Raw genomic sequence first — 23,302 nt, forward strand, 5'->3', positions numbered from 1 at the left:
ATGGCGATCTGAGATCGATTAATCGAAGAATCGATTTTTCGAGCAGAAAATATCGATTTTTTAAATCGATATGAAGTACTGTGTCGATTCACTGAATCGATACATCACCCTTGAAAATCGACATTCGATTTTTTCTGTTTTGGTATAAACCATACAATTATTTGCATTTAGTTGAATGTGCCTGAATTATAAGAGTGCTGCCGGTTAAAGAGTTAACTACTCATAAACTCGCAAGATGGCTGTATGTTTAGTATCCTTTACTCGCCTCTCTTTAATAAAAAAGTTACGTTTGTAGTCTTTGACTTTATGTATTTATAATCTGTGACGATTGATATTGCATTATTCATTTGTTGTTGTCGTTTAATGAATACTGTTATTAGCGTAATATAAGTATTTTCATGATTGATTTTCATCAGATTTTCATGTAGTGTTTGTTGCGAAATAATAACTAATTGAGAGTAGGTAAGTAAATAAGTAAAGCGCTTCTTATTTTTTACTTTGACGCTATTATTTTCAGTTTGTTCTGTTAGTTGTGATTATCATTTAAATTTACTTTTACACAGGAATAATCAGCATTGAAATAACTAATAAGTAATATGTGGAATTCTTATTGATGGAAGTGTTCATACTTCATTCACGATTACTTTATGTCCAATTATCTATTTAACGTCAAAGCATCAAATTATTCATCTTGTTTACAGAAAAAATAGTAAAGCTCCCATTATCATTTTAAAAATAAACTATTCGCTTTTACTCTAATTTTATTTTAATCAAGTAAAATATTTCCGAAAAATATCAATTTTTAAAGCAATTAGTATCTTAATTAATCGATTCACATTTGGTGCTATTTTTATATAAAGGTTACTTTTTTATAAAATGTTAAACTATTCTTTCATATAAAATATTCTTTTAAATTCATTAAGAAATTATGCTAACTAATCCTAATAGGATTTTGAATATTACTCGAAACTAGTGACTAATTACTTAAAATATCATTGTTTATCAAGTTTAATACATATAATAAATGGGAAAAAAAAGAAATAAATATATTTTTTCAGCATGTCGGGTAGAAGTGATTTATGGAATCATTTTATTAAAAAAGACTTCGGAGGCACATGCAAATATTGTCACCAGGACGTAAAAACTAAGGGACCCTTGGAAACGCAAACTTGAAAAAAAGATCGATTTTTTAAGAATCGATTTTGTAGGCCTCGATTTTTTTGTGAATCGATTCATTAGACTACGATTCGAATCGATTTAAAAATCGATCTTTTTCGTAAAGAATCGCCATCCCTAATACTAAACGAATTTATATGAATATCATTATCATTCTCATACCAATTTGACGTTAAAGAGTGACGCCTATCGAGAATTGACATTGTCTCAACTCTCAGGCCACGGCATCTCGGGGTTCTAAATTGACAATTGACAATTGACGTTACGTCAACTATCTAAACTAAATGTGCCGCTTTACGTTTGTGTGTGTACAAAATAACATAACTTTCTATAATTCATAATTAATAAAAATATATATTCGCACAAAAATAATTTTATGTAACATCAAATCGTATGTAAACCTCGTAGATTTGTATTATGTATCACAAGTAAAATTTAAAATGTTTCCTACAAATCACAAAACAATTTTTGTGTTAGATCATACTCCATATTTTGGGATTTCTTCTGATTTCTCTATAGACTTTGATGTTTCTAAAAGTCGGGGTGCTGGATATGTACCCTTACCGCCAATCTGCAAATCTCTGTGGACTTGCAGTGTTGAAGCTTCCGTAGAATACTGTCGAATCGTATGGGATTTGTTTCCCGAAGGAAAATTGGTATATTCGCTTCTATATTTGATGTATACACATTAAAGTTTAAGCTTTTTAACAATAACATTTATTACTTTCAGGTGAGATTCATAGTAAGTGATGCAGCTGCTCATATCCTTAATACTTGGGCAGTAGCTCAGCAAAATTTAACTCATGTAAGTATGGATAATGTGTATGAAGTAAAATAAATGCATAATAAAAGATGATGATGCATGATAAGAAACATGGAAATGCTATATGAAATATACCATTTCCATGTTACTTATCATTGTTAAATAAATACTTTATATGAGAAAGTTTTAATCTGCGATTGTAATTGTTATGTTATTATTTCAATTTTATTTTCTATTTTGTAGATTTTAAATGGTCTATGCTTAGTGGGCCCAGTAAGAAGAGGTGCCGGTGGAGACGTGGTGGGATTATGTGCAGCTATTGAGTCGCTGGCTGAGGCCTCACCCATACAATCGTCACAGCCATCTACTGAAAGACGATTCTTCCAGAATCGGTAACTGTAATATGTAAATTTGAAAGAGACCAATCTGTGCTTGGAAAATGGATACTTGATGTCTTATGTAGACAGACTTTCTCTGCAATATTTTTTAGCCTATATGACATGATCTTAATCTAATATTTAACTAAATAATAATTACAGTGGTCGCATAATATGTATAACAAGTGCAAGGGATGATGATTCTATAAGAAGTTTAGCTGAAATTGCCCTCAATACCCTTGTACAACAAAATAAGAAGGCTTCGGCTGCTCAGCCACCCACCACTACTGATGCATCTACAAGCACACAGTAAGTTGGCAAATATTATTTTTTTTTTTCTAAAATTATTAAAATATCCTGACATAATTCATGTAATAGAACAATAAAGATAATTGGTTTTTCTAAAAATTGTGATAAAAAAATAATAATTTATGATCATCAAAAGTAATCCAGAAGTGTACTGAAATAACAAAACATTTGTGAAATGTTCTATATATAATCTGTTTTATATGCTGAAGCAGTTATTAGGTGGTAACGGGTAGAAGGCTCATCTGATGTTAAGTGAGAGCGCTTGCGAATGCCTTGCCGGCCTTTTAAGAGTTGATAAGCTCAGACCATGCTCCGTCAATGATGCTCGTATTGGCCAGAGAGCTTCAGAGCATAATTTATGGATTAAGGAAGCTTCAAGAAAAGCTCTTTATGCCACATCCAATTAAAGACTTTCGATATTTCCAACCTTGGTCTCTTCCTTGGATTCAATTGCCTCTTTCCATCTATGTATTAGATACCTAAGACGTCACCAGCCGAAGGACCACAATGAAATCGCTAATCAGCTGGTAGATATCTCTGAAGCTGGCCTTTAATAATGGTTTCCATTATTTTGGAGAACAAGCAAGTTATAGCTCTATTAGGCGATAGCTATTTTTTGGAATCGGATATGCGATCGAAATCTTTGAAGAATACCTGGCAGGCAGAGTATTATCTTATCTTATCCAAATTAATAAAACGAAATAGAACTGAATAAGAAAGTAGAAATGCACAGAACCTATCTTATAGATAAGGAAAAAGTTATTTGCCAAAGACTATAGAAAAATGAATAGAAACTCCTTGGCGATGTAAATTTCGTCAACTTGTATTGTGATAAACATTATAACATTGTTTCCTTTAAAACTGCTTCTAATTACAGGTCTTTGGTAGTACATTATTGCCACTTAGTTATAATTAATGTTACACCTGAAAAAGCTGACACAAGAGTCAATAATCAGCCGCTTACAGAGGTACCTCTATTTTTTAAATCTGGTCTGTGTTAAATTTACTTCCTTTAATTAATATGAGATATGTTTCAATAATTCCAGATGGGTGGCGGTCTTATGGGCGTTGAAGTAATTGTGTGTAGAGCGAGCGCGTTAGCCAATTTACTAGGAAAACTGGTACTTCCACACTATAGGCTCGCAATAACCACAGTCACTGGTATTCCTATGAAAGTGAGTTTAAAACTATTATTATTAGAAAGCCAACGTCATCGGCTGTTACGACTATCAGTTTTTACGATAACATTATGTTTCTTATGGAAGAGCTGGGAACACACAAGTATTTTTTACTTAAAAGGGTCCCCAATTGCATATGTACTTTACATGAATACACACTTTTTATTTTATTTATAAATGTCTTGCGGTTCTTATTTATCCAAGGAAGTTAAGATCCTAGATCCTCGTTTTCGAAATATGAGTATTAATTTTTTTATGATGAAATTCATAGTCATAATGATAAATTACAGGAAGAGCAAAATGCTAGTTCTAGTGCAAATTACGATGTGGAGATAATACATTCAGCGGAGGCCCATGCAGGGCTTCGGGCTTCTCAAACCGCTGCCGAAGCGACTGAATCGGTAAGCTTTACTAGCATAATAAAATCCAGTGGTGCTACGATATGCACACCAGAGCCACTAGCCCAACACTGGCTTCGCCTGCTGCTTTTTTAGATGATTTGTTTCATACTCCGATTTTTAATTCCATATAATTTTGACAGTTATTATTTTTTGACATTTCAGAGATGGTAAACCTTTTTGGCCGGGCACAATAATTTTCTATTTCAATACGAGTGTGAACATCTGAGTCTATACATACAAATTATTTGTTAGTCAATGTATCCATTTTACTAAGTGCGATTCTCCACATTAAATGTGGTGTGATAATTACGTCCCTTTACATGACAAAAAAACATTAAATAAGATATTAACTTTACACAAGTAAAGATAATATCTTATTTTTAAAAAGGTTTACAAAACCTGGAATTATTAGGCAGTGATGCCAGTTTAAAAATAAAATATAGTAATTAAAATTGATTCGATATATTGTTCGTGATATTGAAATATTTGTTATATTTGTATTAGCTCACTTAAGTAAATATTTAGATTAACCTATTTGTTGGTTCAACAAAAAAATATGTAGCATTTAATTTTTTATTGCTCTGAAACGGGTCAAAATGTGCCTTTTGTCGGAACTTATTTAGTAGCAACACTTAATATGAAATGTCAAAATTCTACGGAATGAAAAATCAGAGATCTTTATCACGCGTAATATTTGAATATCACTGAATTTTTGTAAACTAAATTCGATTGGAATTTAAAAGTAATTTCTTTTAAGTTTAGCTCATATACTCGAATAGCTTTAAATTTTCAAATTTCACACGTAAGAAAATCCGTGTGAGTCGGATGCAAATTGAGGCCAAGAACCATTTAGCGCCACTGGATTTCTATTGGACTTAAAAAAACCACAGCAATATTAATGTTTGAATATTTTTAATTTATTTATTAATTTCACTACATTTTTCTATCTTAACAGTAATTACTAATACGATAGAATTCCAAAATCCCACACCAACTACTCTAGATAAAAACATTAAAAAATTAAACTTATATTCCTAAATCTATCTATCCATAACTAACAGTATAGCTATCAACTCTTGTGAACTCAGCCAGTGTACAAACAAATAGGTCCACCTCAATAGACACTCTGTTCACTATCCGTATAATGCAATATAGGTGGTGCTACGTTGGTGGACGCCACGGGGTGCGGAAGGGGGGGCGGGGGGTTGCAATGGGCCATTGTGGAGGGTGACTCCGGCGGATGTCGCCTCGCGTCCTTCCGCCTGTCTCGTGAACTTCTTGCTAAATGGGCGATCGGTCACATTGGAGGTGCCCACGTAAGATATTCAAATATTTTTTTACCACAAATACACAGAAAAATATGTTGTATGTTTTTTGGACGACTCTTTATAATTAAACTACTAATGATGTTATTTCTATTGTTTCTATTAGGCGGAGTAGCATGTTATTTAAAAAAATTAAAATTTTGTCATAAAATAACAGTTTATCATTCATACTACTTATTATTTATTTTTTTATTTCATAGAACGCGTACTGATAGTAAAATTAAGTTTAAAGTAATTTCCACATTCATAAGTACAAAAAAAACAAAAAAAAACTGTTATTGTCCTAACTCTTCCATGTATATGTGTCGTTGTCATGTTTTAGTGAAACCTATTTATTTTTATTGTAAAGATGTATCTGTTTTGTTTCTAAATAAATAAATAAATACACTTTGTTACCGAAATTATAAATAGATCTCTTTAAATACAAGCTACTGATCTAAGTATTAATAAAAGCCTTAAAGTAATTGTCCCTAGTGATCCGATAACCGTTTTGCTAGACTTTGCCGGTTACCTACTATGAGTACTGCATAAGATAGTCCATATTTTTTTTATTTATTACTGTCCAAAATAATTGCAAGCATATCCATACCGTTCATATTCATACTTCATCTAACTTAAGGAAAACTGGTGATGAAACCGGCATGTAGGCTGATGAATAAATTGCCTTTTAGATCAGGAAATAGATTCAAAAATCAAGGGGATGTCGCTCCACTATGATTGTGTCGAACTAAATTTCAAAATTTAATTTTCAGAAGAAAAGCAGGCTGCAGATCAGCATCCCATGTTTTAGCAGCGCAGGGTGGCGAATTATGGATTGGGGCATTGGGTGGAAGGACTCCATATGAAGACCCACCCGCTTTATCAGAGGGGGCTGGTGGGAGAGTCACGGATTATAGGTATATTTATTCATTTTTAGTTTACTTAGTAGTTACTAACAAGCACAGCAATGCATATATATAACTATAAAATATAAATATAGATTATATTCATTTAATTACTAATCTATCAGTATAGTGCAAAATAGTTAATAAAATAACACAATATGCACAGAATCTAAAACAAAAATCGGGATACTTGCTAAAAAATCATTATTTATTTGGCTTTTAATTCATGTATTTAACATGTGTAATTTTGTTTGGTTGCCTTTTGCCTCCCTTTTTTATTTAAATTTGAATACAAAATGAACCGTTATTCGACAAAGAAATGTCTAAGTTTAGGTGAAATATGAAATTTAATTATGGGACCATAAAATTTTAAAATGAGCAGTGTTGGCCTAGTGGCTTTAGCGTGCTCATACCTGAGGTCGTAGGTTCGATCCCCGGCTGTGCACCAATTTTCTTTCTATGTGCGAATTAACATTCGCTCGAAAGCTGAAGGAAAACATCGTGAGGAATCCGACATGTCTTAGAATCAAAAAGTCGACGATGTGTATCGGCTGATCGACTTGCCTATTAGATTTAAAAATGATCATGAATTAGATTCAGAAATCTGAGGCCAAGACCTAAAAGATGTTGTAGCGCCACTGATTTGTTTATTTTAATTTTAAAATAAAAGAACTAATTTTTGGACCTCAAATATTAAAATGTTTTTTTAGAATAAAGGAATTCGGAGCCCTAATGCAACAAAACAAAATTCACCCCTTAAGAGGGAGTGGTTCGAATACGCGTGCACGTACGAAGCTCCAACGGCATACAACGTACTGGCCGCTCACTATTTCTTCCACGCTTATATTTAACTTGGGATCTGTGAGTATTTTAACAATGAACAACTAACGCATTAAAAATTATTTAATTTTTACTCCTTTGAGAGCGTTCAAGTATTACGTAACTAATATTATTTTCGACTTTCCGATACTTTACACCACATAAATTGCAAATTTAAGGTTTAATGAGTCACTTGGTGGTACCGAAACGTTATACTACGTGTTCTGAAGAATTGTTTTGGTTGATTCAACAGCCCGTTTCACAAGAAATGTGGAATCGAATCTGGAAGTGAAAAGTGGAGCAACCTTCAAAGTATCCTCCTATTCAAAGTTTGAGTGTACTCTTCCCTCAGAGGCTGGCAACGCACCCACAAAAAATTGTTGTCCATGGGCTGACTGCCCTTTATGGGCGTCCCGTAGGCCAGATTGTCCTATTATATAATTCTTATAAACTCGAACCAGCTATTATCAAAGATATGTCTTAAACCTTTAATAATAACTGTTGGCACAATTTATAATTGTAACTATTTTACATTCACTCGTAAATGCTTAATATTTATAATTTATATTAAGTTCAGAAAAGCGTGTTTAAACCAAGTTTATTAATTGCAATTATTTTATTAAAATGTAAGTCTTAATAGTTATTTTTTTCAGGTAATGGAACCCCTAACACGACTAGTCGTTCAAGAATCGTTAACGGAAGACGAAGTAGAAACGTGTCGTGGGGTGCTTCTCTCATTATTGGGAATGGAGACGAGACATGAGTTCCCTTCCGCGCAATTACCAGCTAATTTGAGGTCAGATACAGTAACATATAATTTCATTTATAATAGATACACTCAACGTTTTTGACGTATTGAAGTTGCCACTTAGTATGTTTAGTTGTACTTAAGTATGTGTTGTTAAAAATGTGTTTACTTACTTCAATCATAAGTAAGGTTTAGAAGACAGTTTTATTATAATTTAACGTTCACTCAATTATTATAATAAAAATAGTAAAAAACGTACATATTTAATTTGACATATGAGAGTCTAGTTTGTGAGGAACCCGAATTAATAAGTTTTATATTTTGTATATATTGTATACTCTGATTTTTAATTCCGTAGAATTCTGACAGCTGTCTATTTTTTGACATGTCAGAGATTACAAACATTTTTGGCGGGGCACATTTTTCAAGTTCAATATGAGTCTAAACATGTGATTCAACACAGACATTTTATTTGTTAGTGAATGTATCCATTTTGTTTAGTGCGGTGCTCCACATGAAAAGTGGTTTAACGGTCAGTGACACTTAAGCCCCTTTTCATAAAAAAAACATGTAAAAATAACATTTTTTTAATAAGGTTTACGAAACCTGAAATTATTAGGTAGTGATGCCAGCTAAAAATAAAATAGAGTTATTAAAGTAAATGCGATATATTGTTCATGATATTTTAATATTTGTAATTTTTGTAATAGGTCACTTGAGTAAGTAAATATTAAAATTTACTTTTAAAACAAAAAAATATGTGGCATTTATTTCTCTCCCGATGGGTCAAATTTTACTCTTTTTCTGTGCAACACTTATGATATGTCAGAAGAACTCTACGGAATGAAAATCAGATTATCAGAGAGAGAGGTGATCAGCATTTTGAGTGTGAGGCATCAGCCGGAGGTCTAAAAGTAATAATTTGATTTGAAAGTCAAACTTTAATTTATTCAAAATTTAGGGGTAAATCGAGCGGGCGTCGCGAGGAACAATGGCGACAAGTATGGGGCGAACTTGAGGCACTAGTACGGGCACATTCTAACTCCAGCCCACATCGCGCTCTTTTGCGGACCTTACTTGAGTGTAAGTCGCAAAACCATAGTAATGAAGGTAAATGTGTTTGTTTATTATGGGCTATTTTTAAAACCACAGATTATTGATTGGTGACTTTAGAACATAAACAATTTTTTTTCATTATTTCTGTTAAAGGGTTTAAACAATACCAATTTCAAGCACCTGTTATAACGATCTATGACGTACTGTGACGACACGGAAACAAATTTCAAGTTTTCTTCATTACACAAACACACATAATATCGTATTTGTGTAATTATAAAACTCGTTAAACATGTTTCAAAAGAAGTCTACGTCATCGTCATTTAGACTAATCAGTTACCGTTTCGTGTCACGTGACTAACGTTTGTACGTCTGCAGTAATATATATTATGTTAATCCATAATCTAAGTTTTATACAGTATATATATCTTAATAAAACTTTATTTTTTATATTTAATAGCATTTATGGGGACTCTTTTATAGCATACCTGTCAGGGCTGCTTCTATAACAAACTCTTTTTAAGGCTATATATAATATATTGTAATTATTATGTTTTCTAACACTATAAATATTCCAGGTGAATCGTCAAGAGCGACGGTAATACGCGCTACCACAGATTCGCCATTATCTCCCGTCGGGGCTGGCAATGGTAATGGCGACGTGTGGGCACCCAGAAATGCCCTGGACGCCCTACTAGGTGCGCCCAGACCGCCACGGAGACCAGACTTCGCTGGTCGTCTTACCGCTGGAAACAGAATAGCAACACTCTACCCACAATTGCAGCAGGATGTTGAAACTCAGAATTAGAAAGCGTATAATTTACTTGTAATATATTATTGATGCACATACCGATGCATATACCCTTTTTCTGACTGGGGTTACCTGAAAGGGATCCCTTGTTAGCGATTACCTTCTTATGCATATAAATTATCGGATTTATTCAATTATTTTTAACAACAAATGATTTATTAATAAAAAGTTTAAGTACCCTCATAATGTACACGAAGTGTGGTGGCGAAGTGGGTATTCCTAAAAATGGATAAAAGGATATATAGTACGGACGCGGAGCACGAAGAATTTCGTAGAATGACCCCTCATCTTATGTCTTTGTCGCTCGCGCATAAACATATTGCCGTTGCGCTCACACAGATGCAGTGACCGCCGTATTCAGAGATTGTAAACCTTTTAGTCATAACCATAAAGACGTGAATTGTGAGTGGTGTATGTGTGTTTGGTCGTTGAATTTATACTTCAAGAAAGATTTAATAGTATCACTATTGAAAAATGGCAAAACTGCATAAGCCACGTCATACAAGAAGAATTAAAATTTGGAGGATTGGATAGTCAAATAGATAAAACGGTTGACTCTTTCATAATCAACGTATCTGGCGAAACATCTGATAGTTCATCAGAAACAGATGACTTTGACTAAAATTAAATGTTTTTTTATGAGTATTTCTGTTTTTTTTACCAAATCTTAGTCGCAATCATAACTTTTCCTTTTTATAAATCCATCAAGCCGTTCAGGCTGCAGAGCTTGCCAAAGAATTATACACTCGAAAAACATAAACCTCCTTCTGGCGCAGTCGGGTAAAAAGCTATCCTTGGGTACTTACCTATATTAAGTCGATGATCTTATTTACAAAACTAACTCAAATTCTAAATTACCGTTTTTCATATTCGTACTTATAAAAAAAATGTTTTTAACCACTGGCAGTAGGCCCAAAGGTCATTGTACGAAATTCTTCGTGCTCCGCGTCCGTACTATAGTTGTGCGCAATGCATGGGCATGCAAGTGCCTTATTATATTTAAAGCACATTATATTAAATAAAAGATAATATTATGATAAAATGTTGTTTGATTTTGTCCTTTTTATATTAAATTTGAGATATACAAAAATTGAAATAGTGTTCATTATTTAGGACTACTGAAGTTATTTAGCAACTGGCTGACACTAATTAATTGATTTATCGCATACCGGAGGTTTTTTTACAGGAAAATTCAATTAATTTAAAATAATACTGCAGCCCTCTTTATGTGCTTTTCAAACAGCTTTTTAAATTCACATTTATGTGATTATTATTCGGTTAGAAATTGTGTTACTACATTATGTAAAAATACTCAAATCTTATTAAATCAATAATTTATGGACATCTATTGTATGAAGGGTTGCAAAATATATGGAACAATTTAAATTCTCTGTCAAATATTTGTATGAAAAGGAATAAATATTTTATAAATAAATATGTTGATGAAAACAGTTATGCATGTTGGAACTAGCTTAATTAGCCGTTCAATCAACAGCCTAGCCATTAAACTAGCGCCCTGAAGATGTTTAGCCAGTTGATCAAACAGCTAGGCAAATTGACAATAGACTTGGATCGATGACGTTTCACTTTTTACTTTCCTAGCTTGTTGACTGTTAATTTCACTTTATGCCACTCAAACTCGAGACGAAACTCTTCAATCTATCGATATGGCGTCGGCAAACCACAACTTTGATGGTGCTTCACAAAGTTTCATGAATTGTTATTCAAGAGTACAGTGGAAGAGTGTAGTAACAATTATAATGTGTATTAGACTTAAGCTATTTCATTTTAAAAGAAATATTTTTATGTCATATGTTGTATCTATTTATTTCTGCCAAATAATGACTATCATACAAATGGCCTAAGCATTAGCCAGCCAGTTTCTTAAATGTTGTAACAAACTCTACGCTGAATATCTTCCAGGCTGTTAATTGAACGGCTAATTAAGCTAGTTGGCTGCGACATATACCTGATATGTTCTTTGATTATCAAAGAGTAGATTTTAGGAGTAAAATAAAAATGCGACATTATAAAATTAATATCTTATATTTGTTCAATAAAACTACATCGTGGGCCCGTGTGCCCGGTGCCCGGGTAACACGTCCTTTGTATTATCTTGTTGCATATAAACTCTGCGGGCAGACTGTATTATAAGGCAATGTAGTGAGTGTCGTCAAGGCATCTGGTCCTGTTGCGGCTAACCCCTCCCCCACTAACCCTCGCCGCCTATCGTTACACTTATTGGAATGTCAGCGATGCGAACGTAAAATTATAAACGAAACCTTAAACTAGGCCCCACGAGTCGCTCGTACACTCACAATATTGTACCCATAGTGTGGGATGACAAGGTACCACCGCTCATTACCACGATGTTGATAGCTTCAGATACATCGTTACTACAAAAAGATCTAAAAATTCAGGTTCCAATAAGTGATATTGTCACCTCACACTAGGGCAGAAGAGCGCCCGTCATAACGCATCCGTGAAACGATTAATCCGATTGGTACCCTATAAAACTTACAAAAATTCATCGGTAATCTTAAACTTAATCTAAGTTAAAATTAAACGGAATTTCAAAATAAATTACCTAGGTACAATATTAAGTCTAAGCTATTTATATAGGCGCGCGGGTTCGGTGGGGGCGCTGTCAGTGCGTGGCTTCTCGGAGTTTCTTGACAGGCGGCGCGACGTCGCACGCGTCACCCAGCGAGTTCTCTTCTGAACTAGCTTCTTCTATTTGCCTGTAACATAATAGAACATTTAGTTATTTAAATACCTCTTGGAGACAAAATCAAGATTAAACTTCTTAACGTTTACTTATGCAGTAAGAACAAAATACATATTAATAGTGCGTTTTTAAATAATTAAATTATTGGAGCCATAATACCGTGACTTAACTTCTAGTATAAAAGTACATACAAGAAAGTAATATATTTTAATCTACAGACTAATTGGTAATACCCAAAAAAGTAAGTAGGGTTGAGTTATTGTTTAATTGTTCCCCGACTTCGGGTATTCCAAGAAAACCTTCGTGGCAAACACAAAAGACATTGTTTGAAATTAAAAAAAATATTAAGACCACGTGTTTTGCAGATATTATTGTCCCGATTGAAACTACACGTTTGTTGCTATAATAAATTTCTTTGAGCCCAGTAACTTGTTGGAAGGTTATTTTTAATTATAGAAAAAAATGACGCAGCGTAATTAGTAAATTATTTCACAGTAACTGCATTTGTCAATGGTTCTTTGTATGAAATATCGAGAGAATAAATTTTACTTATCTACTTGTTACAAGGGACCTGAGAAATTGACTTTTTTGTGTTATATAGAGATATTATTGGATGATTTGGGGCGTATATATTTTTTTAAATTCTTAAACGGTAAGTACGGCTCCGGCTGTGCACCAATGGACTTTATATGCATATTTAGAAACACTCTCTTGTACGATGAAGAAATAATCGACGTGAACCTTATGTAAACACAAGGCTGATCACCTACAAATGATGAATGGAGACCAAACGTACTAGGTTATTGCAGCATCGGTTTTTCTATCGTTCTAAATTGGTTACACACCTGTGTACAAATGCTAATAAATATTCATTGGCTACACTCTTCAACTTTCACCTAGCGAAACAATGGTGAACATTTAAAGTATGGCCTTGTTTCGATAATAACTACGAGAAGTATATATGAATAGAATTTCTATCAGTAACTTCTAGGTATCATCTTCTGAAATACTATTGCTGCTTTCTTGCTATGGTGTCTTTGGAGACCCGTATATAATCAAATTATTGTAATATGTCGTCGTTTATAATACAGATATCAAATATAACTTGATATGGCAATGTCTCGCTTATCACAAACAACTCAACCACTTAGATAACAAATTCGTGTTACATTTGAAAAGTTTCATTTAAAATATGATCGTTTTATTTATATTAATCAGTTCATGTTATGACTACTGTGACGTCTTAACAATGGTGTTAGTTAATTATGTAACCTATTCCACCATGTAAATATTTAAAGGCAATTATAATAAAATAGGATGGCGTAGTTTTGCTCTTTCGCGAATTTTGTAAACGTTTTTGACATTCATAAGCATGCCTTAAGTCGCATCTAAACTGAATAAATAAATTTTATTAATTAAAATTGATTGATTGAATAAATGTTTAATGTTTAAAGAACTTTATTTCTCATTACAAAACAGAAATATTTTATTTACATGAGAAACTTAATATTAATATGTATATATTATATACGAGCGAGATACACGTCGCCATTAGCCGTAACAATTTTAGTCAGCTATGTTCATTCGAACATGCATCTTTAATGCCTTTTTGAATTTGTCAAACACTCCAATATTGCGAATTTGAGATGGTAATTGATTAAATAATTGCACACCCTCATACCTAATATATATTATTATAATATAATTATAATAATATAATAATAATTCCTACAATGAAGTGGTTTATGAAAAACCCATTTAAACTAAAGGTTATACATACCGTTTAGCTCGGGGCGTGCTTAACGCTGAGTCAGAATTGTCGGAGGGGGATGCTGGCGTAGCAGGATTCGATGGCGACGCGCCTTTTGCGTCCATGGAGTCTTCTGTGCAAGATGTTGTGTCTTCTGCGCACTCTGATGATAATTTACCTGGAGATAATAGAAATAACAATTGAATAAGTGTAAGTGTATGATTGAATAGGTGTAAGTGTATGATTGAATAAGTGTAAGTGTATGATTGAATAAGTGTAAGTGTATGATTGAATAGGTGTAAGTAATGGCACTATATTGATTAAAAGAATATAGAAACGGCTCGAATCGCACCGCATTTTTCTCCTAGGAATAGTGAACAACATTTTCATAGTTTGTTAATATACTTCTTACCGTGGAATATATTAATTTACGAACCGCAAGCGTGCTGCAAGTATAAAGCATGCCGCTTTTAATAAATTGTATAAAATTTATTTTTCCTACTTCGTTTCTATAAACTTCAGAATACTGACGGTATTTTTTATTATTTTTAAAACAATGTGTATGCATAAAATTATACAATAAAATATGTCCTCACAAATTTTACACACATACATACACATCAATTACATTACAAAAATTATTTAAATCTATTAAAACAAATCATATGCGAGTTCTGTGTAGCTATTGTATTTCCCACAATTTGTTGTATGTACGTATTGTTTTTTTTATATAGAACAGGGAACAAACGGGCCGGAAGGCTCACCTGGTGTTAAGTGATACCGCCGCCCATGGACTCTCAATGCCAGAGGGCTCGCGAGTGCGTTGCCGGCCTTTTCAGAATTGGTACGCTCTTTATATATTTGGAAATAAATACTAACCATTACCATTTGTCGGCGGTTCTAGATTGCTCTCGTCGCTGGGCAAGGGCGAACCCCCATTCGTGGGTGCGACCTTTGGGGGCTTGCCGAGTAGTTCTGGTTGTAAGTCTGATATTATGTGGTGTATCCATAACGTGAGTTCTACCATGTGCGGTGACCATTTCTTGCCACAACCGTTTTGATCCTGTATAAAATATATGTTGATATTGTATATTTGGAATATTTATATGAAAATAAACAAATTAAATGAAATATTTCAGCGGAATTTAAAGCTTTACACCTCTGGCTATTTCAACCAGATAAGCAACCTTATTGAATTTCCTAGGCAGACACGTTTCAGTCAAGAATTGTCGAAATCTAAGGGTAAGATTTTCTGTGGAGATGTAAGCAAAATAAAGAACGAATCCCGTATAAAAAAGCTCCAAATCTTCTCTCTAGTTCACACGACTAAAGACGGTGTCTAACATATCTCCTTTCATCACCCGATATTATCTTAAAAGTATATTAAAAGAACAACAGCACATAATATGTAAAAATATACTGACCTTATTTAACCTATCACAGACTTGTCTAATATGTTTAACAAAATTGAGGTATTCCTTGGCAGTGTAATCACTTCCCTCCATTTCAGGAATGGCTTGTAAGCATTCGTCCGCCATGAATGGCGCTATCTCGGGGCTGGCAGCGGCCAAAAGCGCGGAGGCTGTGGCCGTACCCACCCCTTTAAGATTACTTAAAGCCGTCATCGCAGATTCTATGTTCGGCAGCTTCTTGAAGGCTTTCTTTGTCTCCGCCATCACGGCTCTTGGCGTGTTCACTTTTATGAGGTATGATAGTTGTGGGTAGAACTTTCCCCGCTGTAAAGATATCATAACACTCAATATTGAAATAATAACACTGAAATTGATGGTGGTATTGGATCGCAGTGGGAGGGTCGTAAATTTACCCAAATAGATATCATTTCAAACTCCTCATCAATTTTCAAAAAGTTAGCAGCTAACCTAATTAGTGATTTGGATTTTATCAGGGATATTCAATAAATTTTATTCAACTAATTTTGTAATGTTTTTAATTTCTGCTTTGTTTTATCTTATTTTGATTATTTTTTGTGTGTATAAGCTTCATTAAATCAGAATGTTGTGTGCGCCTATAATTGGGGTAGCACTAGGCTTGTGTTTGTGTTACATGCATGTATCAGTGTCTACTCTGTTGGTGCAACAAATAAATAAAGTATATAAAACATTTGTAATACTTTAGATGTAGGTTTTCTTCACCATGTATTCGCACATAAAATGCTTCGTTAACTCAATCAATTTCTCGATATAATAATGACCGCTTGTAAAATCCATGGTAGTCTTATATGTCGCAATAAAGTAGTTAAACAGAGAGTTAATTAAATCTCTAGACAGTTAAATAAAGATGGATATTCTATCGAGTCGCTAAAGTTCCGTCAGACAAGTGAATGAACTAAACGTTTAATGAGTTTCCTAAACGTTCCTAGACAGCAAGACTAACCATTTACAATAAAACAAAACCCGGAATTTCCTAGCTCTCAGTTCTTCACGATCAGAGAAGAAATGACAATAACAAATGAAATAATCATGACTGAGTCCTGTTTTACATTATTAATCAACTTGGCTTACGGTCAGACAGATAAAACGTTTTCGACGCTGCTTTATTTAAATCTTTCAAATTTTAAAGATCGATCTTTAATTAACTGTTTAGAGATTCAATTAACTGTGATTTAACTACTTTACTGAGAAACATAGGGTACGTGAAAGACTTTTCTTACGCACTAGTCACGTAGAGTGACGACTTTTAGGATAAGATTCAGAAACAAAACTTCTTAATTTGACCCTCGTACAACACAAATGTATTGGATTTGTACATATCAATTTGTTTCTGAATTTCCGTTTATTGAAGTATTACGGCCGTCGGTAGTCTCTGTCCGTCCATTTATTTGACACATTCAAAATTAATTATGGATTACTAATTTTGATTGCTACTCTACATACTTTTTTTCTATATTCTAAAGTTCCTAATTGTAACTTCAGAAATATTTATTAAAATGTTCCGACGGTTGTGGTGCTTTAAATTATGACAGACATTTCTGTTAATTTTACGCGTTTTTAAATCGGCAAAATGCTTATTTTTAATAATGACGTTCTGGCATAAATTGTTGTTTTTATAATATTTTAAACAAAACATATATTTAAAATCTACAGATACTTTGTTTCTTTTTATAATCTATATAATTATTATTGGTAGTACATTACGCGCGACTTCGCGTAAACAGTTTCCTATAATTTAGAATTGCCCTCGTAAAATTACACTATGTATTATTAAAATTGTAATCGCTCAGTTGTTCGCAAAGATTGAAAACTTGATTTAAGTGGTATCAATAGCCTGCCCACTATAGCTTACCTTCTTCGTCGTACGCATTGAGGACGCAATATATAGAATATAGATGCAATAAATAGGTTAAAATTACTTTATATAGATTTTTTTAAACTGCATCTAATTTATTTTAATGTTCGTTGAAAGTATGTCGTCTGCTCATAAACATAAAAACCAAATTCGTCTACACATTCTAGAACAATGAATGTTTATGTGGATTTTTATCGGAAAACGTTTTGCATAATGTTTATATCCAAATATAACATTCAAATTATTAGATAACACATTTTTTTTAGGCAATATTTTAATATACTTTATTCAAGCTGGAACAATTTAACTATGTTAAAATAGACACACTTTTAAATGTGTTAAACTATGTATATTTAATTAATACGTTTTTATTTAAATTAAAAAATAGACTTAATATCTAGTAATTTTTCAGGTTGTTTATTTTTACCGATTTTGTAAAATATAATGGTTTGGTTTAAATTGTCGGATGGAGCATGGTTCATTAACTTTTAAATCTAAAACTTGGCGATAAAGGGAGTGCCAGATCTTAAAGAACTTTAAATTATTTACCGACTTTCACAAGTGAATTTGTATAGTTTCTACATATAACAAGGAATTAATTTTGATTTGTTTAATATAGGAAGTATTACTTATTGTAGGCTGAAGGCATACCTCGGACCCAACAGGATAGGTTCGGTGGGATAACACTAATGATCGCTTTGCAGAGAAAGAGATATTATTGATAATTGCGAAAATTTCATAGTTCTTCAATTTTTTTATATACTTTGCCTTACTGAAGCCCCGACCTGCCTCAATGAATTGAATACAATGAGTGCGTCAGAGCTTCGAATGTGGTAAAACACGCTTTGCACCAAAGATTAACGTTGAGCCTGTATGTGCTTGTTTTGATTCTTGGTAACAAAAATAAAAATGCGTCTTAGGGCCTAGGACTAACCCACTCTATAAAACGAGTAGTCTACATAATAGTACATCAAAACCAGCATACGATACTCACGGCCTGTTTCCATTTCATCAGCTGTACCAATTCCTCATGTACCATGTGCGCGTCTTTGCCCCTGGATTTGATCTTCTTGGGCAATTCATTTTGGTACCTGAAAACAAAATAATATCAGAACTCCAATTCTTGCTTTGTAAGAGTATCTTTCGAAATTATAATTCAAATCATGACACATGTATTTAAAAAAATCTATATATCATCAATATAAATAAGTAGATTTTTTTTCATTATTACATAATAAAGTTTGGCAATTCAAAACTCTTATCGTAGAGACTTGTCATTAGTAATTGTCTGTGCAATAATGATGTCAATTTTAAACTGGTTTATTTTGTTGCAACTGTGTATTGCATTTGCATTTTACTCTGTATTTTAAATTAATGAATAGACAAAACATATTTTAATCAAGAATGTTTTAAAGTTATTTATTCTGCATTAAGGAAAAATTCTGTTCATAATATTAAAAAAAAATGCTACTTTAATAAGATTTTGCTTTATTATTGGCGATTAAATAATTAAAACCAAGAAAAATTATTTCTACACAATTATTGTTGCCTTGTATAACATTCTTTTTAATTACAAAATAAAACAGATTCAGAAAACCACAAACCGCCAAATTTTACTAATATTAAAAATTAAGAAACCTAATTCTTCAGTTGATTGAAATGAATTTATTTTTATATATTTTCATTGTAAGGATAATCTATTCCTATATTATTCCTATGTAATTTTAAATTATCATATTTATAATAGGCAATTGTTAAATTGTGAGTTTTATAATGTGTTCTTAGATGACTAATGTAATAATCAAGTTATAAAGAAAATATATTGAACAAAATTCAAGCTAAATGGCAAGTCACCATTTTGAACGGATGTACGCTCTTCAACAAAGCATCTGCTTTATAACTTGATCCCTGTGTATAAAATAATGTTATACAAATAGTAGAGTTACAGTATGTTATTTAATCAAGGAACAAGCAAGTTATCTATTGAAAGCGACTGTATGAACGAAATAAACGCAATTAACGAGCGACGATACATAAAGGACAGCCACCATTTTATAACGCCTAAGCGCCGTGATATTTTCCCCCACACTGGCTTCAGGAAAAACGATAGTGTCAATTTGACATCGATCCCACGTGACGCAGTGATTTTAATGAGCCGTCCGCGGACTAGAGATGCAGTCCGCGAGGGAGGTAGCTATCAAATCAGTTTGCACGGATACACACACAATACAAGTTCATTGACACGCCACGGCCGCATTTTCTCCTTAGAAAGACGTCGTACTTACCAGTTGTCCAATTTTATCAGCTCCTCGGGCCTTTTTGTTTTCTGCTCGGCCTTTAGTCTGATTGCTTGTGGATATAACTTTAAAACACTATCAAATTCTTTAGCATCTGCTTCACGAAAGAAAGCAGACGTGTCTTTCGCGGTAGCCATTGTGAACGTTCTAAAATGTACAACACTCTGCGTACCTATTTAGTTAGCTATAGCGCCGAACTCGACGCGGCGGCAGCACCTGGCATACTGGGCGCCCTCTCCCCACTCGCCGCCATCTTGTTGAGTCTCGCTATGACGTTCGATAATATTACTTAAAATTATTTCACTAAATCCTGCCCTATTTCTACATAATTCTGCAGAATAACGTCAATCATAAGTTTAAGGCCTTCTATTAGAGTAAATAAATTATGCGTAACACCAAAAATACTCTTGAATGTTTAAGCGATTGAAACAAAAAACATACTTACTCAACATAACAAGGTTATATCGGACACGCTTGGAGTCGTGGCACCGCGCAATCGTGTGGCCTCCATAGGGAATATCGGATAAATCTGGGATTAGGTACATTATAATCACAAATATCACTGTTTTACAAAACACTATTGTTATATGATAAATAAAAATGCTCGTAAAATTGCAATTATGTTAGTCACGTCGACCTCGCCGCACTATCAATTTCCTTAAACGTGACGCAACGATACCGTTCTACCGAAACGACTTTGGTAAACACGCATATTTTCCGTTGCATTGCAGTACACACTGAGCTCGGAGTAGTCATGAAGTAGTTACTAGCGGTGTACATAAGGCATTTAGGTAATACGGCGTACATATCACCGGGGTGGAACGTAACACCAATCGGCTTTGTTGTTTTGATAGATCGCCACGTGCTATATACTCCCTCTTTTTAATTTGAGATTTGTTTTATTGAAACCAAAGCCACAAAGCCGGACGTATTAACTCCGATACATCTATGTATTTTGAATTGCGGTTTTGTCCCAATAGCTTTGTTCATATTGAAACAATACGAATATACAATAATTATAAGTGGTTTAAATATTTATAAACAATGACACTCGTATGATAAATTGATGACTGTTATATAGGTACCTATTACTCCAAATTGTTTTATATAATATGAATATTGTCTCGATTTATAGGTAAACTTATTTATTCAGGATTGGAATCAAGCATAGTTGTAATAATATATGTATTGACTACGTACATAAAGATTATTAATTGATTGGTATCTCTAATTTAAAACTAACGGTTAGGTCATATGGTGATTAATTTAAGCATTGTAATGTTTTATTTAACAAAATCTACGAAGAAAAAACTTCAAAACAAAGTACAAACCACTTCATTTATTTTATAAGTAGTAATAACGAAAAATTGTAACACGATTTTTTCTCAGTAAACCTAAAATAGCTATGCATTCCATGTCCGTTTCAAATTTGATGCAAATTCGTTCAGCGTTGTCATGGTAACATATTCTAATTCAAAACTGTACCATACGATTCATGCAGCATTGGAATTATCAATAATTAAATTAATTTATTCTTTATACCACTAGTGGGTTGGCATCATCCATAGGTTATTTTTATTAAATTATTCACTGAACTAATTAATTTGTTAAATAAAATTAAGTGATCCAAAGATCGCTTCTGGGCATAGACTAACTAGCATATACATAGCTTATAGACTAAAGTGCTTATTACACTATGCGATATTCAGACTGGCTTAGTAAGACTGTCTTAAAATCTAATTAGCAAGCTCGCTATTACACTAGACTGAATACCGCATGCTAACTCATTTTTACTCATTTGCAAAGCGTACGTAGTCGGTGACGGATGTCGCCATGTGACTTAAGAAACTACCTTAGAGTAGGAGCTGCCGAGTTTGAATGACTATTAAAATGTTATATTAGTAATTTATATTATTATATGTAATTTAATAGATACTCCATACATTCAATATGGCAATAAAAATGGAATGGATGGAATGTCTCGGTACAAATCAAGAACAGAACCAGGCTGGCACACTTTAGTATGTTGTCATTAGAGAATCGCAGAAAATTTATTTAAATTTATTGACACATCGTTTGCAGCTAAGATATTCTATAATAAGATTGATTGTCCGAACCTTCTTTCTAAATTTAAGATTCATGTTTGTTTTTACCAATGTATCAGTGTGTCGAGCGTTGGCTAACTTTATCTATAAAAAATAAAAAACATTCCAAAGTACTTTTTTTTCTTGCGAACACGCCATGGTGCACGCGACCACAGAAAACAAACATGTACAAACGTCTTTGCTCTGCGACTGCCGCGCGCTGACTGAATGATTTAGCGTGCTAAGTCTTATTACACTACACGATATTCAGCAAGCAAGCCAGTAAGCACCGCCGAACCCATTCGGTCGGTCTAATTAGACAGGCTAACTGGCTAACTCTTATTACACTAGGCTGAATCTCAGTAAGACTGTCTGAATATCGCGTGGTGTAATAAGCCTTTAAAGAGAGACCGTTTCACTAGTAGGAACTGCGCAATGCCAACGGTTTTTCGAATTAATTTTGGTACATTTAAATGTTTTAACTCCCTTATAAATGGAACACAATTCTACGTATACGTCATTATTATGACCAACTTTTTTATTTATCGGATATATCTTTGAGCAAGCATTTCCAACTTTATAGACTAGGGCAGGGAAGGGAACAAACAACCTGAGGCAAGGGATGGTCCCTTTTTTATAACGCTAGGGGCGCGGAACAAAAACTGAAATGAACAATACTTTAGGGATGTTCGCAAAAAATAAGACTGAATAGTTTTTGTAAAATTACGATTGTATTTATTGTTTTATGATGCATAGATGAATTGTTGGTCATACAAATATACGCGCATATGTTTAATTTGTATCCGATTCCACTGATTTTTTTAATAAAATTTTATAAATACCTCGTGTATATATGTTAAGTTGTGAAATGTTTATGTAAAACTAACTAAAAGTTTTATAAATCTGTTAGGTATCAAAATTCATGGAATTCGAATAAGCCATTGAATTTCTTACCTATTACTAGTATTAGTATTCCAAAACATTCGATATGAATAAGTACAATGCTTACATATGTACATATGTACTATTAGTATTATACTTATATCAAAATTCATTATGATATGTTCAGCCGTTAAAGTGTAATTTTTATATTATAGAAGTAAAAAACATTGTAATACTATGATATTATAATTTATAACCATAGAAATACAAGAAAAAACCTTGCAGTGGGATTGTTTCTCCTTTTTGCCTCAAGGTTAGTGAGTTGACTCTTGATAATCATAACGTGTTCACAGATATCGTCATTATAGTATACTGAACTAACAGTAGTAATCCTTTCTCTTTTTTAAA

The 23,302-nt window shown here is 33.2% G+C and overlaps 2 protein-coding genes across 3 annotated transcripts; one reads left to right on the forward strand and one right to left on the reverse strand.

Moving 5' to 3' along the window:
- Positions 1–1,463: 1,463 nt before the first annotated feature.
- Positions 1,464–10,888, forward strand: LOC110992799 (integrator complex subunit 13). Its single transcript, XM_022258767.2, has 13 exons — positions 1,464–1,832; positions 1,907–1,981; positions 2,183–2,331; positions 2,479–2,625; positions 3,503–3,593; positions 3,672–3,800; positions 4,094–4,204; positions 5,360–5,520; positions 6,282–6,425; positions 7,124–7,274; positions 7,886–8,028; positions 8,942–9,090; positions 9,615–10,888. Exons 1-13 carry the CDS (start codon positions 1,617–1,619, stop codon positions 9,842–9,844), a joined length of 1,896 nt encoding a protein of 631 aa, XP_022114459.1. The 5' UTR covers positions 1,464–1,616; the 3' UTR covers positions 9,845–10,888.
- Positions 10,889–11,874: 986 nt separating this feature from the next.
- LOC110992785 lies at positions 11,875–20,094 on the reverse strand. 2 transcript variants are annotated; one of them, XM_022258744.2, is made up of 6 exons: positions 19,917–20,094; positions 18,626–18,722; positions 15,750–16,061; positions 15,211–15,388; positions 14,356–14,503; positions 11,875–12,588 (listed from the first exon to the last, which is right to left on the reverse strand). In XM_022258744.2, the coding sequence occupies exons 1-6, from the start codon at positions 20,063–20,065 to the stop codon at positions 12,495–12,497; spliced, it is 978 nt and encodes a 325-aa protein (XP_022114436.1). In that variant the 5' UTR covers positions 20,066–20,094; the 3' UTR covers positions 11,875–12,494. The 2 variants fall into 2 exon arrangements, with proteins under 2 accessions (XP_022114436.1, XP_022114435.1); XM_022258743.2 differs by having other exon boundaries at positions 15,205–15,388.
- Between the last annotated feature and the right edge of the window lie 3,208 nt (positions 20,095–23,302).

Source organism: Pieris rapae, chromosome 15, assembly GCF_905147795.1.
Source record: "Pieris rapae chromosome 15, ilPieRapa1.1, whole genome shotgun sequence".
Classification (NCBI taxonomy): domain Eukaryota; kingdom Metazoa; phylum Arthropoda; class Insecta; order Lepidoptera; family Pieridae; genus Pieris; species Pieris rapae.

What these genes read in the sequence shown, in the direction of transcription:
- LOC110992799 (XM_022258767.2), top strand. Translation starts at nt 1,617, where the DNA reads ATGTTTCCTACAAATCACAAAACAATTTTTGTGTTAGATCATACTCCA. An exon ending in GATGCATCTACAAGCACACA is followed by an intron (nt 2,626 to 3,502) that starts GTAAGTTGGCAA and finishes TTCTAATTACAG; the next exon opens with GTCTTTGGTAGTACATTATT. An exon ending in CTGCCGAAGCGACTGAATCG is followed by an intron (nt 4,205 to 5,359) that starts GTAAGCTTTACT and finishes AATGCAATATAG; the next exon opens with GTGGTGCTACGTTGGTGGAC.
- LOC110992785 (XM_022258743.2), bottom strand. Translation starts at nt 20,065, where the DNA reads ATGGCTACCGCGAAAGACACGTCTGCTTTCTTTCGTGAAGCAGATGCT. An exon ending in TGATGAAATGGAAACAGGCC is followed by an intron (nt 16,062 to 18,625) that starts GTGAGTATCGTA and finishes ATATCTTTACAG; the next exon opens with CGGGGAAAGTTCTACCCACA. An exon ending in TCTGTGATAGGTTAAATAAG is followed by an intron (nt 15,389 to 15,749) that starts GTCAGTATATTT and finishes TATTTTATACAG; the next exon opens with GATCAAAACGGTTGTGGCAA.